The sequence below is a fragment of the Tamandua tetradactyla genome, chromosome 10 (genome assembly GCF_023851605.1).
Source record: "Tamandua tetradactyla isolate mTamTet1 chromosome 10, mTamTet1.pri, whole genome shotgun sequence".
Lineage (NCBI taxonomy): Eukaryota > Metazoa > Chordata > Mammalia > Pilosa > Myrmecophagidae > Tamandua > Tamandua tetradactyla.
In genome coordinates this window covers 47678755-47703272 of record NC_135336.1, presented here as the reverse complement: position 1 = coordinate 47703272, position 24518 = coordinate 47678755, and the positions used below count along the sequence as shown (strand labels likewise).

The 24518-nt window shown below is 37.7% G+C and overlaps 1 protein-coding gene across 5 annotated transcripts in view; it reads right to left on the bottom strand.

Moving 5' to 3' along the window:
* Positions 1 to 24518, bottom strand: part of TOMM70 (translocase of outer mitochondrial membrane 70) — a 56097-nt gene that overhangs the window by 13247 nt on the left and 18332 nt on the right. For 4 of the 5 annotated variants that reach the window (XM_077118594.1, XM_077118595.1, XM_077118592.1 and 1 more), the window contains exons 2-7: positions 12817 to 12990; positions 8367 to 8493; positions 6524 to 6633; positions 3942 to 4090; positions 3704 to 3757; positions 542 to 749 (exon numbers count right to left, since the gene is read on the bottom strand). In XM_077118594.1, the coding sequence (XP_076974709.1) occupies positions 542 to 749; positions 3704 to 3757; positions 3942 to 4090; positions 6524 to 6633; positions 8367 to 8493; positions 12817 to 12990 (822 nt within the window). The remainder of the gene's footprint in view (positions 1 to 541; positions 750 to 3703; positions 3758 to 3941; positions 4091 to 6523; positions 6634 to 8366; positions 8494 to 12816; positions 12991 to 24518) is intronic. The other variant, XM_077118593.1, reaches the window with a different exon arrangement.

The following is a 24518-nucleotide window of genomic DNA, read 5'->3' as shown; positions in this document are numbered from 1 at the left end:
ACACTAAGAACACCTGGAAAATGAAAAGATGTTCTAACCACTACAACTGCAAAGATTTTTAGTATATTATATTCCAATATCATTTTTTAGAAGCTGTTTTTCCTTCATGTAACAAAAAATCTTTCAGAATACATTATTAAATGTTTCTATCTTTAATAAGTATATTTTATAAACTGGGGCTATATACTACTTACAGGGCATACATGCTACTTGCAGAACTACCTAAAGCACTGCTATATCATCTTTATCACTACCCAAATATAGTCCAAGTATTATAGTAAGCAATGGCTAAAAAGGGAAGCTGTTGCTACCAGGTGCTATAGAAAAAAATGTTCCTTTCCTAACTAAACATAAATATTGATATTTATGTTTTGGTTTCACTGTACTCATTCAATCACCATTAGGTGTATGTAGTTCCTTCCAAAATGACAGTTTTTTTGAGAACAACTGAAATGCTGAAAAATTTGGCAAAACATACTTAAAGGCATTATTTGTATTTATTAATTTTCATAAACACACACACATACATTTTTCAATATACCTTTACATTAGCTTCTTTCAAACTGATGACCTTATCTAAGTCAGGTTTGGCTGCATTGGCATTGCCAATAAGCAGGTAGAAGGTGGCTCGTAGTAATAAGGCTTCTGCCATGTATTTGCCTTGAACATCTATTTCTTTTGAGCATTCACTTATGATTTTATCATAGTTTTCTTCTTCCATATATTGTTTGGCCTTTAGATATCCAGAACTGAAAATTAGAAGCAACATAAGAAATCAGTACACCAACTGAGTTAAACAGTTGTCCACTTCCCTTTAACAAGGAATTCAGGGGGGTGAAATTATGATTTCTAAAGCAGATTAGGATTTTCTTGATGGCTTGGGGGGTGGTTTTTTTTTTTACATGGGCAGGCACCGGGAATCAAACCTGGGTCCTCTGGCATTGCAGGCAAGCATTCCTGCCTGCTGAGCCACCGTGGCCCGCCCTGGGGGGTGGGTTTTAAAAAGCAGAACCAATGACAGAAACCTGGGGTAAATGCCCAGGCTTAGGTATTTTGATATGTGAAAAGATGAGGCAGACTGCTCCATGGTTAAGGATTCTTCACACAGTTCTTATCATGGGTAAGGGGGTCTGTTGTACCTAGAAGGCACTCAACAGTTTAATGACTAATAGAAAGAACAGAGAAACAGGAAACTAACACTAAGAGTAGGGTCACTGAAATCAAGGGAAGAGGTGTGATGAAAGCGGTCCCTTGTAAAAACCACACTGGTTGTGTAGTGGAGAATGGACTGTAAGGGAGCAAGACCGGAGGGAGGGAAATATCTGAAAGACTTTCTCAAATAGAAGATTTATTAGTCACTGTTTCACCTAAAAGAACAGACCTAGAAATAATAGATGGACGTATCTAAGAAGCAAATTTAAAGAAAGACTTTCTATCATGGAGGATTTTAAAAAATACCCTTCTCTATTTTATAAAAAGCAGTGAGCATATTACCACTTGATGAATTTTATATGGAATGTTGGCTGAAGAGATTTTGCACTGGATGGTATTTTAACCCAGATGACATTTAAGTGGCCTTCCAAATATAAGGCATTGTCATTCAAAGTAAATTTTCTCACTTCAGTTGTTACATTTTGAATAGAGAAAACTGGCGAGTTTTTTATGTTGGTCAAAATCTTACAAACTCTGCACCAGCTTTTCAAGTAATTACACTCTAAGATCTCGGCACTCTAATTTTGTTCCTTAGGTCATCATGTTAAGAAAATACAAACAATTATTAAATCAGATTGGAAGCAATAATAGTTCCTACTTTTTGAAAACATAAGTGCTAGATGCTTATACATATGATATCTACCCTGTAAGGTAAGGCTTATTAATCCCATTTAAAAAAACAGATGACACCAAGACTGAGAGTAAAATGGAATTAAAAAACTTAGGTCCAAGGATAGGTCAAGTCTACTTAAAATTAAGGACTAAGAGTCACCCCCAAGACAGCCTCTTTTGTTGCTCAGATGTGGCCTCTCTCTCCAGCCAACACAACGAGCAGTCTCACCACCCTACCCCTCTTTACAAGGGACATGACTCCCAGGGGTGACCTTCCTGGCAACGTGGGACAGAAATCCTGGAGTGAGCTGAGACTCAGCATCAAGGGATTGAGAAAAACCCTAGAATGAGCTGAGACTTAGCATCAAGGGATTGAGAAAACCTTCTCGACCAAAAGGGGGAAGAAGGAAATGAGACAAAGTGTCAATGGCTGAGAGATTCCAAACAGGGTCGAGAGGTTATCCTGGAGGTTATTCTTATGCATCAAGTAGATATCATCTTGTTATTCAAGATGTAATGGAGAGGCTGGAGGGAACTGCCTGAAAATGTAGAGCTGTGTTCCAGGAGCCATGTTTCTTGAGGATGATTGAATAATGATACAGCTGTCACAATGTGACTGTGTGACTGTGAAAACCTTGTGTCTGATGCTCCTTTTATCTACCTTGTCAACAAAGGAGTAGAACATATGGAATAAAAATAAATAATAGGGGGAACAAATGCTAAAATAAATTTAGTTTGAAATGCTAGTGATCAATGAAAGCGAGGGGTAAGTAAGGGGTATGGTAGGTGTAATCTTTTTTTTTCTTTCCTGTGTTCGTTTTATTTCTTTTTCTATTGTCTTTTTATTTCTTTCTGAATTAATGCAAATGTTCTAAGAAATGATGAATACGCAACTAGGTGATGATACTGTGAATTACTGATTATGTATGCTGTTTTATTTTGTTTCTTTATTTTTTAATTAATAAATAAATTAAAAAAAAAAAAAAAAACTTAGGTCCAGTACCAGTTATTGTTCTACTGAGAGATAGGTATTGTTCTGCCACCTCTAAATGCAGTTTTTAGAATAACAGTAATAAAATAAGAGTATTTTATTGCAGTTTTTCTGGGACTGAGACAGTTTCCTAATTGGAAGAGGAAATTATTGGCATTAGTGAGACAAGAGTTTTTTTTTTTTTAACTTTTTATATCCAGATGCACTAACTTTCAATGTTTTGCCACATTTACTGTATCTATCTATCTGTCTGACATCTTAAAATTTACTTTCCCAACTACAATTTTCTGAAAGACTACATTATCAACTGAATAAATTTTGAACATCTTGGTACAATTATGCACAGAATTCTCCCCTAACCAGTGGCCAACAATAGGAGAGAGCTGGGAGAAATAGATAAAAATAATTTGTTCTCCCAAACCCTACAATATGCCTTAGACACAAAATCCAGCTATGCTGGAATAATATTGCCCCTACTTCCAAACTCATTATAAATGTATTGATAATAATATTATACCATCTCTTAGAGAGAGACATAGCATTAATAGCTAAACACAAATACTGATAAATATAAATGGGTAAGCAGGAAGGGAGGCTTACATACTACATTTTATCACCTGATCTGCAGCTACAAACATAGGTCTCTATAAGATCAAACACAAGAAACCTGAAGAATGGCATTTTCCTAGACAAGCGGGAAAAATTTACCTTGAAGAAATTCACTCTTTTAGATATTTCTAAGTACCTGTCAGTTTATATATTAAAACTTTCCTACACTAAAACATTTGCATATTGAGTTACACAACAAATTTTAAGTTAATGCCACTTATTCAAATACAGTCAACAACTTGACCCACTGGGAGTCCTCTTGAATATATCATATAAGACCTTAAAAGCAGGGCAGACTCTTGATAGCCACATCTTGAGGCAGCAGAGAAGTACCTGTGAGGGTGTAATAGACACATGCTGAAAAGAGAAGTATTTTTATTCTTATATTATCATCATCATATATATTATTTTTTCATGTAACCTTATAGATATAAAGTATATATATATGATGATCATTAGAGTCTAGATGGCCACAAAAATCAAAGCATTAAATAGACAAAATGCTTGACATACATACTTTTCTTTCACTTCTAAAGCCTCCCCTTCCTTGTCTTTATCTTCATCAGACTTCTCGCCTTTAAGCATAGGCTGAGAAATTATATCATCCGTGAAAGAACTGAAGTAAGATTTGATGAACTGTGGAGATGGCATCAGAGGTTCACGATTCTGAAATTTAACCATGCTTAAGTATATCAAAATGAGAAAACACTAACCAAAGAAACAGGTGCATTACTAGACCAATGAGAATAACTGTTTTATAAAACTGGGAACCTTATTTTCAAGTAACTGAAGAATAATATCTGGTTTCAAGCTACAGGACAAAAGACAATGGGAACGGTGAAGTTGCCAATTCCAGCTGTTCAAAGCAGATTTTAAATAGTCTTTCCCTTCCAAAGATACAATACATCAAGAACTCTTGGAACCTTTCACCAAAAGTTAGAGGTGAAATCTGTAACACAGGATGTGAAGAACTGCTGATGTAAAATCACCTTATAGTGTTCTTTGCTCTGGAGGGCTAGCATCTCAATTTACCATTCAAGACCATTTCTTAACAGGTGCTGAAAATGTTAAGACCATTTACCAGGGACTTTCATCTGTCTCTAGTCCTGCTGAGAACACTGCATCTGAAGATCTCCATTACAGGTAAGTATCACTAAATTTCAGACAAATCACATTTCCTGTTTTAATTATATCTTTTTGGTGTGGCAACCTGATTCATAATTAAAGAAGTATTTTGTTTCTCCTTAAGAAGTACAATTAGAAAGAACAATTAGTTTTTTTTAAAAAGAGGGACTAAAGCCAAGACTCTTATAATACATTTTCGATCTTTTATCTACAAAAATCAACCGAAAGAGCTTACAATGAAAATGTGGTATTTAAAATTGTATGTATAATAAATATCTTTACTGTTATTTTGGTAGACTTTATATCTGACAGAGGTAAGAAGGGAATTTGGCTTTGTAAGTAAATGATTTAATCTAAGACCAAAAAAAGAAGAAATCGAGGAGAAAATCTGTATTTAATCCAGGACTATGCAAATAAATATTTTAAATCAAATGGCAATCAATCAACTGAAAAATATGCCTAACTTTATTCAGTTTTTACTAAAGACACTCTGAGTAGAAAAATAACTGGCAATCATTAACCATTTTAGGAAAAAGCATAAAAACAAGCCTAAATAGCATTTATTTGACGCTTATTTCCAATTTCAGCTTAGAAATGAAGCTGTTTCCTCCCTACCTTCCACACAGGACTGCAAATTAAAAATGAAAACAATGTTACAAGTAATGGACTGAAATATCAGAGTAACAGGGTACAAATTCTAACTAGCACTTATTACCTATGTGACCTTATGCATATCATTAAACCTCTAGACTCAGTTGCCTCATCTCTAAAATGGCAATAAAAATACCTGCTTTATTTATACATTGTTGTAAAGTCAAAATGATAACATGAGCAGTATTTTGTGATTGATAAAGTTAGAGACAAACATCAGAAAATATATGTGGAAATCTATTTAATATAGGTTGTCTTACATTTTAACATCTTGCAGTCCAAACAGGCCATTGACTTAATAATAACATTATGTAAGTATACAAGGAAACCAGGTTCCCTCGAGGATCAGTTTATAAAACTCTAATACTATATTTCTGAGAAATAAAAGTTCTATAAGTTGTTCATGAAAAAAAACTTTCATAGTAGAAACTGAGAACAACTACAGCTATATTCCTCTTGAGAGTCACAACACATTGAAATCCCGCAGTAAAAGAAACCAGTTGAATTGTTTGAACTTGGCCAATATTCAGATGTAAAATTAAAAACACACTCAGCTCAATGAAATCAATTTAAGAGAAAAACAAACTATTATTTTAGAAAAAACCAGAACAATTGCCTTGATATTTACTAAAATTTAGCATAAACTCTCCAGTGATATTTAGTGATGCCTGTAGTACTTCCATGACACTCTACTTACCTTATCTTGGACACTTAACCATATGACGCCTTTTATAGTAACTTACTGTCTCTCTTACTAAACTGTAATTCTTTCAGAACAAGGGCCATATCTTTATCCCCAAAATGCCTGCCATGGAGCTTTGTTCAATAAATATTTGTTGAGTTAAACCATGTTACTAACAGCTTACAAACAACTTCTATTTGTGTAGTATACCTTTAAAATTTTTAATGATTTAGAACAGGGGTACACAATTTTTTTCTGTAAAGAGTCAGACAATAAACATTTTAATTTTTGTGGGCCATATGATCTCTGTTGGAGCCACTCAACCCTGCTGTTGCAGCACAAAAGCAGGCCAAATCAATGGTGTGGCTGAGTTCCAATAAAACTTTATAGCCTGTGGGCCATAGTTTAGCAATCCCTAATATATATGAATATCTCCAATATTTTCCAGGTACAGCACTAGACATATCCTATGTTCTTACTTGGGGGGAAAAAAAAACAGAGAAAGGAAAGCCCAGGATCACAGGAAAAAAAAAAATACAAACCTGGTCTAATTTCAGTTATTACTATCATCACTATGCCCAAAATTGAAATGACTCTTCAAAATGTATAACTCCTCTATTATGCAACTCAGATTAATTTACCTTGTATTTCTCTTTAGCTTTCTCTTTTCCAAGAAGTTTAAGAACTTTATCAGCTAACAGCATGCTCTGTTGATTTTGGAACCCTTCTAATATACAGACAGCGGTGACATCTAGAAGTGATGGAAAAAACAAGAGTAAGAATGAAATTATTGCAAAGATGATTAATAGCAAACAGGCACAATGTGACCACAGAAAGTCAAACCTAAATTCACAGCCCTGTGTGATTTCCACTGAATTGATTCTTAACACATTAATTTTTATATATGTTATGACCAAGCTCAAAGATCAGAAAGTCATTCTACTTTCCCTGGGAATCATTTTCCTCAGCTGTGAGATAAAGGGGTATACTGCATTATTTCTGATATTCTCACTGCTTTAACATTCTCTATATACCCAATCAAGTAAGGAATCCAGGAATATTCTCTTCTGGGTAGTAACTACTGTAGGCCAAATCAACCATCATGCAGCTCTCTTTCATGTCTGGTCATTTCTATAGTCTCAGAAGTATTCTTGCCTCCAAAGCCAAGGTGCTACAGAGAGCTCAAATAAATCTGCCTCAAAATCCCAATTTCATCTGGCTGTGTCACAGCTCAGGAAACACTGGTTAGAAATTTAAAAGATTAGTGGTTCCTTAACTCTCAATCTTTCATTCAAAGTACTCAAATAATTGTTTGCCTTCTCTTTTTAAAGTCTGATTCTCAGATTTCCATATTCTTGCTCTTCCAAACAAGCTAATCTGCTGTTTTGCTCCTCCAATAGCCAGGTTAGTGCCAATGCCAAAGTCTTTTTCCCACCCCATTTTTCCTATGGAAAAATCCTATACAATCTCCTCTTTACTAATTATTATCTATTAGTAACTGGATCAAAACTCAGTGTTCCCTTTCCCAAAGTAACATTCCTTCTGCTCACTACCAAATAGATGACACCACAAAATCTCAAAATTTTTCTAAAATGTTCTTCAAACCACCCTACTGGTAAGCCAGAATTTTTAAAAAAGTGTTTCCTTAAAAAAATAATGCTCTGGGCGGGCCACGGGGGCTCAGCAGGCAGGAATGCCAGCCTGCGATGCCAGAGGACCCGGGTTCGATTCCCGGTGCCTGCCCACGTAAAAAAAAAGTTCTAAAAAGCAAAAATTACAGCTATATCTTATGATTACTGGTGCTTTAAGAAAAATTTAAGCATATAATGGAAAGCACATTACAGTGTAGAAATTATGTTTTGGTTTAGCCCCATGTCACTAAAACAAATGCACTTTAAAAAGCCAGTGGCCTATACACTTTCGGCAGTGGATATTGCACTCTCGGCAATGGATATGGCCAATGAGAGGCTTTACAGTATTTATAGCATTCACTGACAATGACAAATAGACTCTAATGCTTTGTACCAATTAACAATTTCCAATTGGGTATAAAATGTTTGCGTATACTAGGGACAAAAAACCCGAATGTTTTCCTTAATGTTTCATCTCAAAGTTATTTCATATTTATTAACATAGGATATTAATTGAAAATATGTAGAATCTTAGAAATATCACTTGCTAAAACCTTTCTGATTTCACTATCCATGGAATTATACTAATGCTAATTAATTGCCAAGTTTAAAATGTGTGTGATATATAAACTCCAAACCTTTATAACTCCTTTTCTTCCATAATTGGGATACTGATGCTAAGGTATCAGCGACCTCAATTTAAAGTGGAAGATAAAGTTTCAACTGAGGAAGGGTCCAACTTTTAAATACAACTAACTGATCTCTCTACTCATAAGGCAGATTTTCATATAACTTTACCAATGACTACAAAGCCTTTAGTAATTTTCATATGTAAACACAAAAATATTCTCACCTTCTAAACATTCCTTCTTATTGTCTAGCTTCTCGTGAGCTTTTGCACGTCTAAAGAGAGCTTTCACATATTTGGGATTAAGTTCAACAGCCTTTGTACAATCTTGTGCCACCTCTTTCCATTTTTGCTGTAATCAAAAGTATAAAAAAAAAGTCACACTAAAAGCACTGCTCAACAGAAATCAGTTTTCCAAACTTAACAGGCTGATTATTAGAGCCCCACAGAAGAAAAAATATTCACAACACATACAGAGTTAACATCCACAGACATTACAAAAGCTCATATTAACATCTATAGTAAAAAGACAAACAACCTACTTTTTAAAAATAGGCAAAGGAAATACATAAGCCTCTTTCTACCACCAAATATACAAACATACCTGCATCTATGTGCCCACATTATCACCTTCTTCCTTCCTGTTAGTTAATAACCAAAGAAGCACCCCTCCCTCTTCATCAAGTCCTATTTTCCTCTTGTGATCTTGATATATACCCTCTTCACTTCAAGGATGTCACTCCTTCAGTTAACCCTTCTTTGCATCAATTTGCTTCTCTACCAAATCATTCCCATGACCATAAAAACACTTGTTTTAATGTTTCTTTCTTTTAAAAACTCTACTGAAGACATCATGTTGAGTGAAATAAGACATACAAAAGGACAAATAGTGTATAATCTCATCTATATAAAACAATTAGAATATGCAAATGTATGGAGCCAGAAATTAGAATACAGCTAGCAGGGCTGAGGGTGGACTACGAGGAGTTACTGCTCAATTGGTGCTGTTTCTGTTTGGGATGATGGAAAAAATTTGTTAATGGAGGTAGTGATGGTAGCATGACATTGTTAATGTATTTAACACTGCAGAATTGTATACTGGAAAGTAGCTAAAATGATTAATTTTTGACAGTATATATTACCAGAATAGAACCATACAACACAAAGAGTGTAAACAATGGACTATAGTTAGTAACAGGGGAAACTCTTGGTGGGGAAGGATGGGTGTTTGGGTACTCTGAACTTTCTCCATGATTTTTCTGTGAAACCTACAACTGCTCTAGTAAAAAAACAAAACAAAACAAAACAAAAACTTTTAATTAAAAAAAACAGTCCCTCCTTTGATTCCATAACTCCTGCATGCAGCTACTGTTTCATTCCTCAGCTCCTCTTTATTGCCATACTTTGTCAAGGAGTTGCCAACCTATTTGTTTTCCATTTACCTTCTCAATTTCCTTTGCTGAATGCCACCCCCCTCCACCTGATCTTTACATGTTAGAAACTTTAAGAACTCATCTCTTCTCCTTTTTTAGGTGATCACATCTATTGTCCTGGCTTTATACAACATCTTTTGGTAGTATGACTACCAAATTTATCTTTTTAGCCCAAACCACTCTCCTAAAATATAGATACTTATTAGTTTAGCTAAATACTGGATAGCTATACTTCACTGCCTCACTCCTTCATTGCTTATCTTGCCCACCCCTCACCATTATTAAAATAATTCCTCCATCATTTTTATCGCTCACATCCAATGCAATAAGCAAATTCTGCTGGTCTTCAGTTTTCCTTCATGTCTTACCCGGGCTATTACAACATCTTTACTTGGTCCTTGATTCCACTCTTGCCTCCCTCCAATATGCTTAATAGAAAAGTGAAAGCAATCTTAGATGATGTTCCTGCCATGCTTAAAATGTAAATATTTTTTATTATAGTTAGAGCCAAATCTAAACTCCTTACCATTGTCTTCAGGGCTTTGCCTCTCTGGCCCCTCCAATTTCATGTCTGTGATCCAGGAATTTTTTTTTAATTGCAAAACATAACATATATACAAAAAAGCAATAAATCTCAAAGCACACTGCAACATTTACAGAACAGATTTCAGAGCCTGGTATGGGTTTATAGTTCCACAAGTTTAGGTTTTCCCTTCTAGCTGCTCTAAGACACTGGAGACTAAAAGAAACATCAATATAATGATTCAGCATTCATACTAATTTGTTAAATCCTATCTTCTCTGTTATAACTCCACTTTCTCCTTTGGTCTTTCTCCCAGTCTTCAGGGGTATTTGGGCTATGCCCATTCAACTTTTTAATGTTGGAAAGGATGTCAATAATATGGGATAGAGAGATGGGACTAGTTGATGTTCTGAAGAGGCTGGTCCCTCTACGTTTCAGGACTCATCTGGACTAGGAACCTATCCAGAGGTTGTAAGTTTCTGGAAAGTAATCATAGTGCATGGAAACTTTGTAGAATCTCAGACAGAACCCAAGGTGTTCTTTAGGGTTAGAAGAAAAGGGTCTCAGTTGGGGTTTGACAAATCATAGTAAATAGCAATATCTAACTGAAGTTTGCATTTAAGAGTAGCTTCCAGAATAGCCTCTTAACTCTATTTGAACTCTCTCAGCCACTGATACCTTATTTTGTTACAATTCTTTTCTTCCTTTTGGTCAGGAAGGCATTGTTGATCCCACTGTGCCAGGGCCAGGCTCACTACTGGGAGTCATATCCCAGGCTGCCAGGGAGATCTTCAACCCTGGATGTCAAGTCTCACACAAGAGGAAAGGCAATGATTTTGCTTGCAGAGGTAGGTTTACAGAGTACTCCAGGAACTTTTATACTTCTTTAAAGACCCCAAACTCTTTACCATCTCAAAGCAGTTACAATTCCTGTTTCCTCTGTTTGTAACATTCTCTTCTTGCTCTCTATGGTGCATGAATCCCATTCTCAAATACTACCCTGCTTTGAAACTCATGTTTCTTCAAAGCACTTATCATTTAATAATTCATCAGAGAGAGCAGAGCAGAACGAGAAGCCACAAGAAGCAGAGAGTCCACCAGCCAGCGACCTTTGGGGATGAAGAAGGAAAATGTCTCTCGGGGAGCATCATGAAACAGGAAGCCAGGAGAAGAAGCTAGCAGATGATGCCTTGCTTGCCATGTGCCCTTCCAGCTGAGAGAGAAACCATGACTGTGTTCACCATGTGCCTTCTCGGATGAGAGAGAGAGATCCTGAACTTCATTGGCCTTCTTGAACCAAGGTATCTTTCCCTGGATGCCTTAGATTGGACATTTCTATAGACTTGCTTTAACTGGGACATTTTCTCGGCCTTAGAACTATAAACTAGCAACTCATTAAATTCTTTTTAAAAAGCAAAAAAAAAAAAAAAAATTCATTATTTAGCTATCCTTGATAGCTAAACTTATATTGTTGTTCACTTTTACAGCTGCAGCTCATATCATAGTAACCATCTATACAACGCAGTCAATAAAATCTGGTGAACAAATAAATGCAGAGACTATAAATGCCCAATAAACATAGAAAAGGATGCTTAACTTTGACAACACCTTAAAAAATACAGATTAAACAATAAAATAGTATTTTCCTTCTAATAGAGTGGCAAAAATTAAGACCAATAATACTCATAGTCACTGAGAATATGGGAAAACAAACATGCTCTTATGTTCTTTCTGAGGAGGAGGTATCTTCCACTACTCAACCTTAAAACAGCTACTACATATTATAGCCTTTATAAGAATGAAATAGAGAAACGGATCTACTTGTGTTTATGTGAAAAGTTGTTCAAGATACAACTGAAAAAATCCATCATAAACAAAATGTATAGTAGACTCTCATGTTTGGTCTTTTTCCCCTGCATATGCACCTATCACATATAGAGAGACAAAAAGTTGAAGAAACAACCACAAACTGTTGAGGACAAATCATCAGAAACTCATTTTCTATCTTATCTAATTCTATAAAATCAGAAGTATATACAACTTTGGATTATATTTGTGTCCTAGTTTTCTAGCTGCCAGAATGCAACACACCATAGATAGACTGGCTTTTAATAAAAGGGGATTTATTTAGCTAAAAACATGTAATTCTTCAGAGGGAAGGTAGCTAACTTTCAACTCAGGTTCTTTCTTATGTGGGAAGGGACAGGGTGATCTCTGCTGGCCTTCTCTCCAGGCTTCTGGGTTCCGACAATTTTCCCTGGGGTAATTCCTTTCTGCATCTCCAAAGGCCTGGGTTGAGCTGTGAGTGCTGAGATGAGGCATACTGAGCTATTTTGGGCTGTGCTACCTTGAGCTCTCTCATTTAAGCTTCCAGCCAATTAAATCAAACATCATTCATTGCAGCAGGCACAGCTCCTAGTCAACTGCAGATGTAATTAGCAACAGAAGAGGTTCACATGCTACTGGCTCAGGTCCACAGCAACAGAACCAGACACCTTCACCTGGCCAAGTTGACATCTGAACCTAACTACCACAATTTGTAATAATCAAAACTATTTTTTTTCTTAAAAATTATGTAATTAAATGAAATAAAAAGAGAAACCCAGTAATTTCAAAACAGCTTAAAAAAATCCAGTCATTTACCAGATTTGAGTGGCGTTAACTTAAACTTGACACAAACAAACAAAAAGAATAGAAAAAAACAATCTAGGATACATACCAACTGTTCAAAGGCAGCTGCTCTGTTCTGATAAAATGTGGAAAGGTCAATGTTCTTCTCTGTAGGGCACAAACTGATAGCCTCGGTATAGCACTGAATAGCTTGTTCATATTTTCCTGCTTTAAAATATTTGTTGCCTTTGTTCTTGGCTGTTTGGGCTCTATCAAGAGAGTTCTGAAATAAGAGCAGACAATTATTACACACTTAGCAATACTCAGGAACAGACTCAGATCTGTGATTAAAGAAGAAGAAAAATGGGATGACAGAATGGTTGTAAAAGTGCAAGTTCCTTCATATAAACACCTTCACAGGATAGATTCTCAGTAATAGGGCTGCTGAATAAAAAAATTTATATATTTTTAATTTCAACAACACTCAGACTCTTTCAAAAAGGATGAAACACTTTAAAATACCACTTTCCACCTATTTGTGCCAGTCTAATGGGCGCAGAGTAGTGGTTTTCAAGCCAGGGTTAATTTTACCTCCAAGGGTACATTTGACATTGTCTAGAGATGGTTTTGATGTACACAACTAGGGAGGAGGTGTTACCAGTATCCAAAGAATAGAGGCCAAGGATGCCACTAAACATTCTACAATGTACAGGACAGTCCAGATAATTATCAGTCCAAAATGCCAGCAGTGCCAAGATTGAGACCCTGGTATAAAGCAACATTCCAATATCATCTTAGTTTGCATTTTCCTAACTACTAATGAACTTGAAAATCTTTTCATGTTTATTGGCCATTTGACTTTCTTATTCTAAAAACCACATATTTACGTTCTGCCTATTTTTCTGTTAGGCTGTTTGTCAACAATATAGAACAGATAGTAGAAACACTCTGCCGTCTTATAACTTTTACCCCGAAACTATTCTTTGCCTATCAGCATTGTTTATGGTACTTTTTGCCATGTAAATTTTAATTTTTAACAAATCATCTGGGTTTCCAGTCTTGATTAGGTTTACATGCCCTAGATTGTATGTGTGACTTCCTAAATTTTTTGAAAAAATTTTCAAACTTAAACCTTTTAATTTATCCTGGAACTAATTTTATATATGGTGTAAGACAGTTACACTTTTTTTACCCCTAACAGTTGTGTCAGCACAACTTTCTTTAAAAAGCTATCCTTCACCCACTGTTTATCTTGTGTTACTGTCTTACATGTGCTGGTAAATATATACTCTGAAAGACTTATTTTCTTATTTACCTATTTCTGCAACAATATCATATTGACCTAATTAGAAGTGACATAGTATGTTTTAGTATCAGAAAGGCAAATTCCTTAATGCTCTTTTTTGTGCTTCCACATAAACCTTAAGATCAATTTTTCCAATCAGAAAACTCAAAATAAAATCTGTTTGGGAGTCTATTAGGAATTTAAATAAATGTATATACTAATTATATGGAAAACTAACATTTTTATATTAAGTCTTCTGATCAAGAATGTGAAATGTCCATTTTGGTATATATCCATGTTTCATGGGTATGTCCCTTTGAAATGATAAATAACTTTTGGAAAATGGTTATGGATTTCCATAGGCTCTGAAACAAGAAGTATAACTACAGTTTTGTACAGTTACAGAAGCTAGCACACAAATTAAACTCTGAAAAATTCAGAAAAACTTAGCAGAAATACAAATGGATATGCTTTCCTGAACATTAAATCAGTAGTGCTTTAGAAAAAGAAATGAACTTGAAATACATTGCATATTTGAAGTCTAGCACCTTCAGGCTCCATTTTAGCATCCTAGCTGAGGAAAGGCAGCCCCCAGGACTCCTTTAATGGATAATATGTGCTTCAGAGTACTCTCTGTCGGGGAGATCTTGACAGATGTGCATTGTGTTGGTGGTCCTTCCTATTTAATCTTGCTTCCACTCCTTGTATCTTTTACTCCCCAATGAACCTCTTGTACTCCTATTTCCATCTCAGTATTAGCTTCCTGATGGACCCAATCAACAAACTGTATGGGTACAGTATAGGAGGGCTGCTTTTTAAAATCCTCTTAGGAAAGTTGTAACTATGTCAATCAACATTTGGAAAGCATCTGTGTAGAAAAATTTAGTTATTCAGGTTCCAGCCACTAGGTTTAAGAACTTCTGGCACATCTTTGCCCAAGTATGTAGCTGTGGAAGAATTCATTTACTTCCAACAGGTGCACACTGACAAGCAAAAGCAGAAATAGCTGCCCTACAAATAATTCAAAGAGGCTGTGAAAGCCAAGGAGCTTAGGACCCAAGGCATCTCTTTTTCACAAAGAAAATGTAAGATACCGACCTTTTCTTGCATCTGTTTTTTTCTCCCCTGCTCTTGCTTCATGTTTTTCTTTCTTGATTTTTTTTCTTGTTTTACTCCTATTTCCTTTCTCTTCTAACCTGATTACTGCTATACTTAAATACTAAAAACTATAGTGTGCAAAGAAGGATTTGGAGGAAACTCTTCATATCTAAGTTCAGAATACTACATAGCTAGTCTAAGATAGCTAGTCACAACAGTGAATATGTATATAGGATGTGAAAGGATCAAAAGGACTATGAAAAGCACAAATAAATATAAAATCTTCCATTTCAATAACCTTAGTATTTTCTCAAAACTTTGAAATATAAGTTAAGTAACAACCTTGAATCATATTTTAAGGATAAAGTCAGTCAGAAAAAGAAAAACTTTGGGAAAAAACACCCCCACAAGACAGCTAAGAGTCCCTTATGCAGTTGTGGACTTTGGGAAAGAACAAGCAAGATGATTGCTGGAAAACTGCATTAGAGGCAACTTCACTCCACTCAAGAGAAGCCAAAGTCAGCAAACATGTCTGCTTTCAGACTCAGTGGCTCTCAACAGGCTGTATCATCCTGAAGGAGTGAGGACTCCCTATACTCAAGAGACAAGTGACAGATATCCTTTGCCTCTATTTCCAAGAGATGTGCCAAACTGCAAACTTTGTGAACACACAAGACTGTTCTCACTCTGACATCAACTCCAAGTTCAGGGGATTCCTAAAATCACCATCAGGTTTGATAACTCATTAGAAAAACCCACAGAACTCTCTGAAAGCTATAATATTATGGTGAGTGTATTATAGGAAAAGTATACTCAGCCAAAGGAAACATGGGGCAAAGTTAGGGAGGGTTTCAAACACAAAGCTTCAACCATCCTCAGGACATGTTAGGGTGAAGGGGACACACAGCTGTGTACTGATCATTGCTTTTGGTCAGCAAATTTAGATTGCTGGGTTCGGGCTATGAGCAACTGTTTTAGCCTACCCCAGACACAGATAGCCACAGCCATTATTTCAACCACGTCCTTTCAGGACCAAAGGCAGGAGAGGTTTTAAGACCCAGGGCCTCCTTAGAGATGATAAGGAAAAGGTTGCTGAAGTGTGCCATCTGCTGGGTAGACCAAGAAAAGTGCAGCTTCAGGGAGCCATTAAAAAGGCTTTTTGGTATCTTTCCTGAATCTCTTCCCAGGTTCAGTGGAATCCTTTTTTGTGAGTCCCTGGTCCTGTTTTGTCTGGGAAATATTGACTTGGAAAGCCTGTACCAGGTTACCCTCCTCCCAGAGTTGCCCTTGAGGCAAAAGCAGCTAGAGACAAAGAAAGGAGAGTAAAACAAACTACAGAAACAAAACTAAAACAAATGGAACAGATCAAGATTCTCAGAGAAGGAAGAGGGGAAAGATATCTTTCTCCTGGGTGGCTGAAACAATTCCACAAATAGTGCAATCTTAAAAACTGTACTGTATATCAGGGTAAAAATCAGAAGAAGAGCTAAAAAAATCTGACGAATTAAACATGGGCAATTCTAAAGGTCTACAACAGTTGAACCAACGGTCAAAGAAGAGCCTTAACACAAACTCTGTCAACAATAAAAGCTCAGACAAAGGCGAGAAACTGACCTTCAGAGAAAACTAACCAAGATAAACAGATGTTTAGAAATCAGTAAAAAATTGCAAGCTATACGTATAAGACAAGCAGGAATACATGCCCCACTCAAAGGAACAAATAAAACTTCAGAGGAAGGCAGGCCACAGTGGCTCAGGAGGCAGAGCTTGATTCCCGGTGCCTGCTCATGCAAAAAGAAAACCAAACAAACAACAAACAAAAAAACTTCAGGGGAGACACAGCATATGGAATAACTAATTCAGGAGATGAAGGAAAATATGTATAAAAGGATAAAGGCTATTAAGACACTGGATGAGCACGAAGAATTTGAATTATTTCTTGAAAAGAAACATAACAATGAAAGGCACAAGACTGGAGATTAAAAATAAACTAGAGGCATACAACAGCATTTGAACAGGCAAAAGAAAGATCAGCAAACTAGAAGATAAGAAAATTAAAATCTTAAGAAAGAAGAATGGATAGAGAAATAAATGGGAAAAAAATGAGCAGATTCTTAGGGAACTGAATGACAGCAAAAAGCACAGCAAACTTATACATCATGGGTGTCCCAGAAGAAGAGAAGGGAAAAGGGGCAGAAGGTATATTTGAGAAAATATTCCCAATTTTTATGAAAGACATAAGGATATGAGTCCAAGAAGCACAACATACTCCAGAGTAAGCCTAAGAGACCCACTAGGAGACACATACTAATCAGAATGTCAACTGCCAGATAAAGAGAGAATTCTGAAAGCAGCAAAAGAAAAGCAATTCATCACATGAAGGGAACTGGAACTGGAATAAGATTGAGTGCCAATTTTTCATTAGAAACCATGGAAACAAGAAGGCAATGGAATGATAAATATATTTAAGGTCTTGAAAGTGGAAAACTGCCAGCCAAGAATTCTTATCTGGCAAAACTGTCCTTCAAAAATCAGGGAGTGGACTTTGGGCCTTCTACATGATGCCCGATGAATGCAGGTGGCTGAAGGATGTACTGATGGAGAAGTAGGTTGGTGAACGATGGTGTATACTTATGAATGAAGGTTGTGCTGCTACAAAAAGGAACAATGTCATGAGGCATGCAATGATATGAACATGTGGGACATCTGGTGAGACAAAATAAGCCAAAACAAAAAAACAACAATGGTATGGTCAACTTTAGAAAATGCTTATAAAAAAACGGGCTAGACTGTAAGCTTTTAGAGCAGACACATTAAGTCCAGTGTAGTGATTATTATTTCTGGATTCTGAGAGGCTGTTTTATATATATAACCTGATATTTAGAGATAAGAATGAAACTGAATAGGTTGGGGTTAAAGTAATTCGGAACACAGGAGTAAGGAAGACTGTGTCTATATTTTAGAACCACACACACTCTTTAAGACCAATGCAAGAAGGGTTTATTTGATCAGGAACTGAAATTTTCTGTAGTGCATAATCTAAATCAACCTATCTGTATAGCTCATTTGAACAACTGAAACACAGGAAGCACAGAATAAGAAGGAGGTCCTTTAATCCTGCATAGATTATTGTAATACCTGGAAACATTCTAAAGCATATTAAGCAGATAATCAAAAAGTATTGGCAAAGTCCCCTGAGGGATGGGAGAAAGAATGGAACTATTAAACCTTAAAAATAAAAAATGAGAGAATGTTTAAAATATTCACAGATCAATAATATTGAGAAAACCTTAGCCAGACTACAAAGAATAAAAAGAAAGAATTTGCAAATAAAGTCAGAAATGAGATGGGGGGACATTACTATGACCCCACAAAAGTAAAAAAAGATTATTATGGAATATCATGAACAACTGTATGCCAAAAAATTAGCAGCAACCTAGATGAAATGGACAAATTCCTAGAACACATGAACGACCTACATTGACTCTAGAAGATACACAACTCAACAGACCAATTGTAAGTAAAGAGACAGACCCAGTAATCAAAAACTTCCTAACAAAGAAAAGGCCAAGACCAGATGGCTTCATAGATGAATTCCACCAATCATTTCAGAAGAATTAATACCAATATTGCTCATAATCTTCAAAAAAACTGAACAGAAGGGAACACTACTGTCATGGTCAGGTTCATGTGTCAACTTGGCCACGTGGTGGTGCCTGGCAGTTCTGGTTGGGTAAGCACTGGCCTGTCTGTTGCTATGAAGACATTTCATGAACTTAAATCATGATTACGTCAGCTGTATCCACAACTGATTGCATTTGCAATTAGCTAAGGGGAGTGACTTCTGCAATGAGTGATGCTTAATCTAATCACCAGAAGGCTTTTAAGGATTCAGAAGAGACAGTCACTCTTCCTGCTTCAGCCGTTAAGGTGCTCCTGTGCAGTTCGTCCAGACCCTTCACTGGAGTTGCCAGCTTCACAGGCTGCCCTATGGATTTTGGGGTCTTCCATTCCCATGGTTGTCCAGCCAGCCTCTTCTGAGAGTTTGGTGAGGAACTTCAACAGAGTTACCAGCTTGAGGCCTGCCCTACAGACCTTGGACTGTACATTTCCATGGTTATGTGAGACACACTTTTACAAATTTTATACCTACGGATATCTCCTTATTCTGTTTCTCTAGAGAACCTTACCTAATACAGTTTAGTACCAGGAGTGGGTCTTTCTTAAAACTGGGTTTTATGCTTGGTTTACTATTATGGCTAGACAAAGGCACTAAGGACTCTGTTTCCCATAATCAGAATGACACTGCCAATCCATGGGGTGAATTACCAAAAGAGATAGTCAAAATAACACCACTGGATTCTTCTAATGCTTCACTTGTACAAAGCCAGGCTCTGGGGGATAATGTTTTTGAACCTTTATGGAGCTTTGTGGAAATAGGAGGTACAGAGATGTTGGCTGGTTGTTAGATGCGCGTATACATTAATGAGGGAAAGGGATGTGCTGAAGGCTTCAAATGGGAAGCTTACACACCGTATCACAGATGTAAACATTTCTATGAGTGCCCTGAAGGAAAATCTTATTTCCTGTAGCCACAGACTTAAGATCTCCAAAAATCAGACTCAGAATCTTATTGTTACAATAGCAACTTCTGAAGGTAAACTGAAATCTCAATCTTGCATGAGATTGCCATTCAAGTGAGGATATTGATTGGAAAGGAGTGGGACCCTGAAAAATGGGAAGGTGACATATGGATTGATAATGATGTTGGTGGAGAGGCTGAAAACCTAGATCATGCTGAGACTCTTCCAGGTAACCCTATAACAGTCTGTTTTCCTGAGGACATAGCCACCCCACCTCTAGCCTGCCCCAAGTAATTGGCCACCCAACCTCCACTTGAAGGGATTAAGCCTAGAGTGATTAATCATGTTTCATGAGATGAAACTGCAAATGAATACCCTGAAGCAATTGGCTTGGATGATACTTCTAATTTTTTGACCTCCCTCAACCCTCATTTCTTCCAGATCTATAACTAGACTAAAGTCCTAACAGGACCCAAAAGGTGAGGTAGAAAGTATCGCCCATGAGGAGGTACATTACACTCCAAAACAACTGTATGAGTTTTCCAATTTATATAGACAGAAATCAGGATAATATGTCTGGTAATGAATTTTAAGGGTGCGGGATAATGGTGGGAAGAATATAAAGCTGGATCAGGCTGAATTTATAGAAATGGGTCGACTAAGCAGAGATTTTGAATTCAACGTTATAGCTTGAGGGGTTAAAAAAGGCATTAACAGTTTGGATGGTTGGCTGAAACACAGATCAAAACATGGCTGATATTATTTGAACTTGAAATATCAGAACTGCCCTGGTATAATGTAGATGAGGGGATTAAATGACACAGAGAGATCAGAATGTTAGAGTGGATTTATCATGGAAAGCCTGCTCATACTCCCCAGGAATGTCTGGAGGATGCACCTTTTACCAGAATTGTAAGAAATAAATTTGTGAGACTAGCTCCATCATCCCTGAAGAGCTCTGTAGTCTCCCCTTCTCTGTAGGTCAGATATTACTGAGGGAACTGCTGTCACTGAGCTGGAATCCTTAAACACAATGGGGATGATTGGATCCTGAGTAGGCAGAAGCCAGGTGGCCACACTTAACTGCCAAAAGAAGATGGATGTGGCTATCATAATGGACAGCAGACTCAAAATAGGAGTCAAATCATGACTCGCAGAGACTTGTGGCGTTGGCTTGTAGATCATGGGGTACGAAAGATGGACAGTCGATTAAATTCTTGTTTGAGCTGTATAAGCAAAAGAGTTTTAGGTCAAGTAAACAGAAGTCTAACTTGAATTACAAAAACACTAGGGCACGGCCCCTTAATTTCCAGACTTGAGACAGTTTACAGGACCCAGAGCCCCTTGAATGAGGGGAAGGCCAGGTCCCTTTGGGGGAGGACCCTGTTACACTGCTGCAAATTTTTACTGTTAATCTTTCTCCAAGCCTTCCCCAAGCAGACTGATGGCCTTTCACCGGGGTAACTGTGTAGTGGGGAAAAGGAAATGATCAGATATTTGGGGGATTATTAGACACTGGTTCAGAAATAACATTAATTCTAGGGGACCCAAAATGTCCACCAGTGAGTGTGGGGGCTTATGGAGGTCAGGTGATGGAGTTTTAGCTCAGGTCAGTCTCACATACGCACAGTGGACTCCCAGAACCATTCTGTAGTTATTTCCTGAATGCATAATTGGAATAGACATACTGAGCAACTGGCAGAATCCCCATATTGGTTCTCTAACTCGTGGAGTAAGGGCTAATATGGAAGGAAAGGCCAAATGGAAGCTACTAGAACTGCCCCTCCCTACCTAGCAAAGCAGTAAATCAGAAGAAATACTGGATTCCTGGAGGGATTGCAGAGGTTACTGCCACTCTTAATGACTTGAACAATGCAGGGATGGTGATTTCCACTACATCCCTATTCAACTCTCCTATTTGGCCTGTGCAGAAAATAGATGGGTCTTGGAGGATGACAGTGGATTACTGTAAACTCAACCAGGTGATGCCTCCAATCGAAGCTGGTGTTCCGGATGTGGTATTCCTTGAGCAAATCAATACATCCCCTGCTATCTGGTATGCAGTTACTGACCTGCCAAACACTTTTTTCTCAATAGTTGTTCATAAGGACCACCAGAAACCGTCTGCTTTCAGCTGGCAAGGACGGCAATATACTTTCACTGTCCTACCTCAGGGGTATATCAACTCTCCAGCCCTATGTGATAATCTTCTCCGCAGGGATCTTGATTGTTTCTCCCTCACACAAAACATCACACTGGTCAATTATATTGATGATATCATGTTGATTGGACCTAGTGTGCAAGAAGTAGCAACTATTCTAACTTATTGGCAAGGCCTTTGTGTGTCAGAGGATGGGAGGTAAATCCAACAAAAAAACAGGGGCCTTCCACCTCAGTGAAATTTCTAGGTGCCCAGTGGTATGGGTATGTTGAGATACACTTTCAAAGCTGAAAGATAAGTTGCTGCATCTGGCCCCTCCTATGACAAAAAAAGAGGCACAATGCCTACTTGGTCTCTTTGGATTTTGGTGACAACATTATTCCTCATTTGGGTGTGCTACTCTGGCCCATTTATCAAGGGACCAGAAAAGAAACCAATTTTGAGGGGGGACCTGTAAAAGAGGAGGCTCTGTGATAGGCCCAAGCTGCTGTACAAGCTACTCTGCTATTTGGACCATATGATCCAACCGATCCAATGGTGCTGGAAGTGTCAGTGGCAAACAGAGATGCCATCTGGAGCCTTGGCAGGCTCCTATAGGAGAATCACAGCGCAGAACCTTCAGATTTTGGAGCAAAGCCACAAAGCCTTGCCATCTCCTGCAGATAACTACTCTCCTTTTGAGAAACAGCTTTTGGCCTGCTACTGGGCCTTAGTAGAGAGTGAAGGCTTAATCATGGGCCACCAGGTTATCATGACACCTGAGTTGCCTATTATGAGCTGTGTGTTGTCTGACCCACCAAGCTATAAAGTTGGGTGTACATAGCAGCACTCCATCATAAAATGGAAATGGTGTATATGAGATAGGGCCAGAGCAGGTCCTGAAGGCACAAGTTACATGAGGAAGTGGCCCAATTGCCCATGGTCTCCACTCCTGCTACATTACCTTTTCTTTCCCAGACCAGAGCTATGGTCTCTTGGGGAGCTCCTTATAGTGAACTGACTATTTCTGAGGAACAGAAAACTCAGGCCTGGTTTACAGATGGTTCAGCACAATATGCAGGTACCACTTGAAAGTGGACAGCTATAGAACTACAACCCCTTTCTCACGTGTCCTTGAAGGAGAGTGGTGAGGGGAAATCCTCCTAGCAGGTAGAATTTTGAGCAGTGCACCTGGCTGTTCATTTTCCTTGGAAAGAGAACTGGCCAGAGGTGTGTTTGTATACCGACTCATGGGCTGTTGCTAATGGTTTGGCTGGATGGTCAGGGACTTGGAAAGAACATAATTGGAAAATTGGTGACAAAGAGGTCTGGGGAAGAAGTAGGTGTATAGACCTTTCTGAGTGGGCTAAAAACATGAAGATATTTGTGTCCTATGTGAATGCACACCAGAGGGGACGTCAGCAGAGGAAGGTTTTAATAATCAAGTAGATAAGATGACTCGTTCTGTGTATACCAGTCAGCCTTTTCCCCCCAAAACTCCTGTCATTGCCCAATGGGCTCATGAACAAAGTGGTCATGGTGGGAGGAATGGAAGTTATGCATGCGGGGTCAGCAACATGGACTTCCACTCACCAAGGCTGACCTGGCGACAGCCACTGCTGAGTGCCCAATCTGCCACACAATGTTTCTGCCTAAACTACCACCCGAGGGCTCACAGAATGCCTTATCCATTGTCATGGTATTCTACACAGCATTAGTCTGATCAAGGAACCCACTTCATAGCCAATGAAGTGCAGGAATGGGCACATGCTCATGGAATTCTCTGGTCTTACCATGTTCCCCACCATGCAGAGGTAGCTGGATTGATAAAACGGTGGAATGGCCATTTTTAAAAAAATTTATTTATTAATTAAAAAAATAAAAAACAAAACATACATAATCAGTAATTCACAATATCATCACCTAGTTGCATATTCATCATTTCTTAGAACATTTGCATTAATTCAGAAAAAAAAAACAAAAAGACAATAGAAAAAGAAATGAAACAAACACAGGAAAGAAAAAAAAAGATTATACCTATTATACCCCTTACTCCTTGTCGTCATTGATCACTAGCATTTCAAACTAAATTTATTTTAACATTTCTTCCCCCTATTATTTATTTTTATTCCATATGTTCTACTCGTCTGTTGACAAGGTAGACAAAAGGAGCATCAGACACAAGGTTTTCACAATCACACAGTCACATTGTGACAGCTGTATCATTATTCAATCATCCTCAAGAAACATGGCTACTGGAACACAGCTCTACATTTTCAGGCAGTTCCCTCCAGCCTCTTCATTACATCTTTTTTTTTTTTTTTTTTTAACATGGGCAGGTACCGGGAATCGAACCTGGGTCCTCTGGCATGGCAGGCAAGGGTTCTTGCCGCTGAGCCACCGTGGCCCGCCCTCTCCATTACATCTTGAATAACAAGATGATATCTACTTGATGCATAAGAATAACCTCCAGGATAACCTCTCGACTCTGTTTGGAATCTCTTAGCCATTGACACTTTGTCTCATTTCCCTCTTCCCTCTTTTGGTCGAGAAGGTAGAAGGTTTTCTCAATCCCTTGATGCTAAATCTCAGCTCTTTCTAGGGTTTTTCTCAATCCATTGATGCTGAGTCTCCGCTCATTCCAAGATCTCTGTCCCATGTTGCCAGGAAGGTCCACACCCCTGGGAATCATGTCCCACATAGAG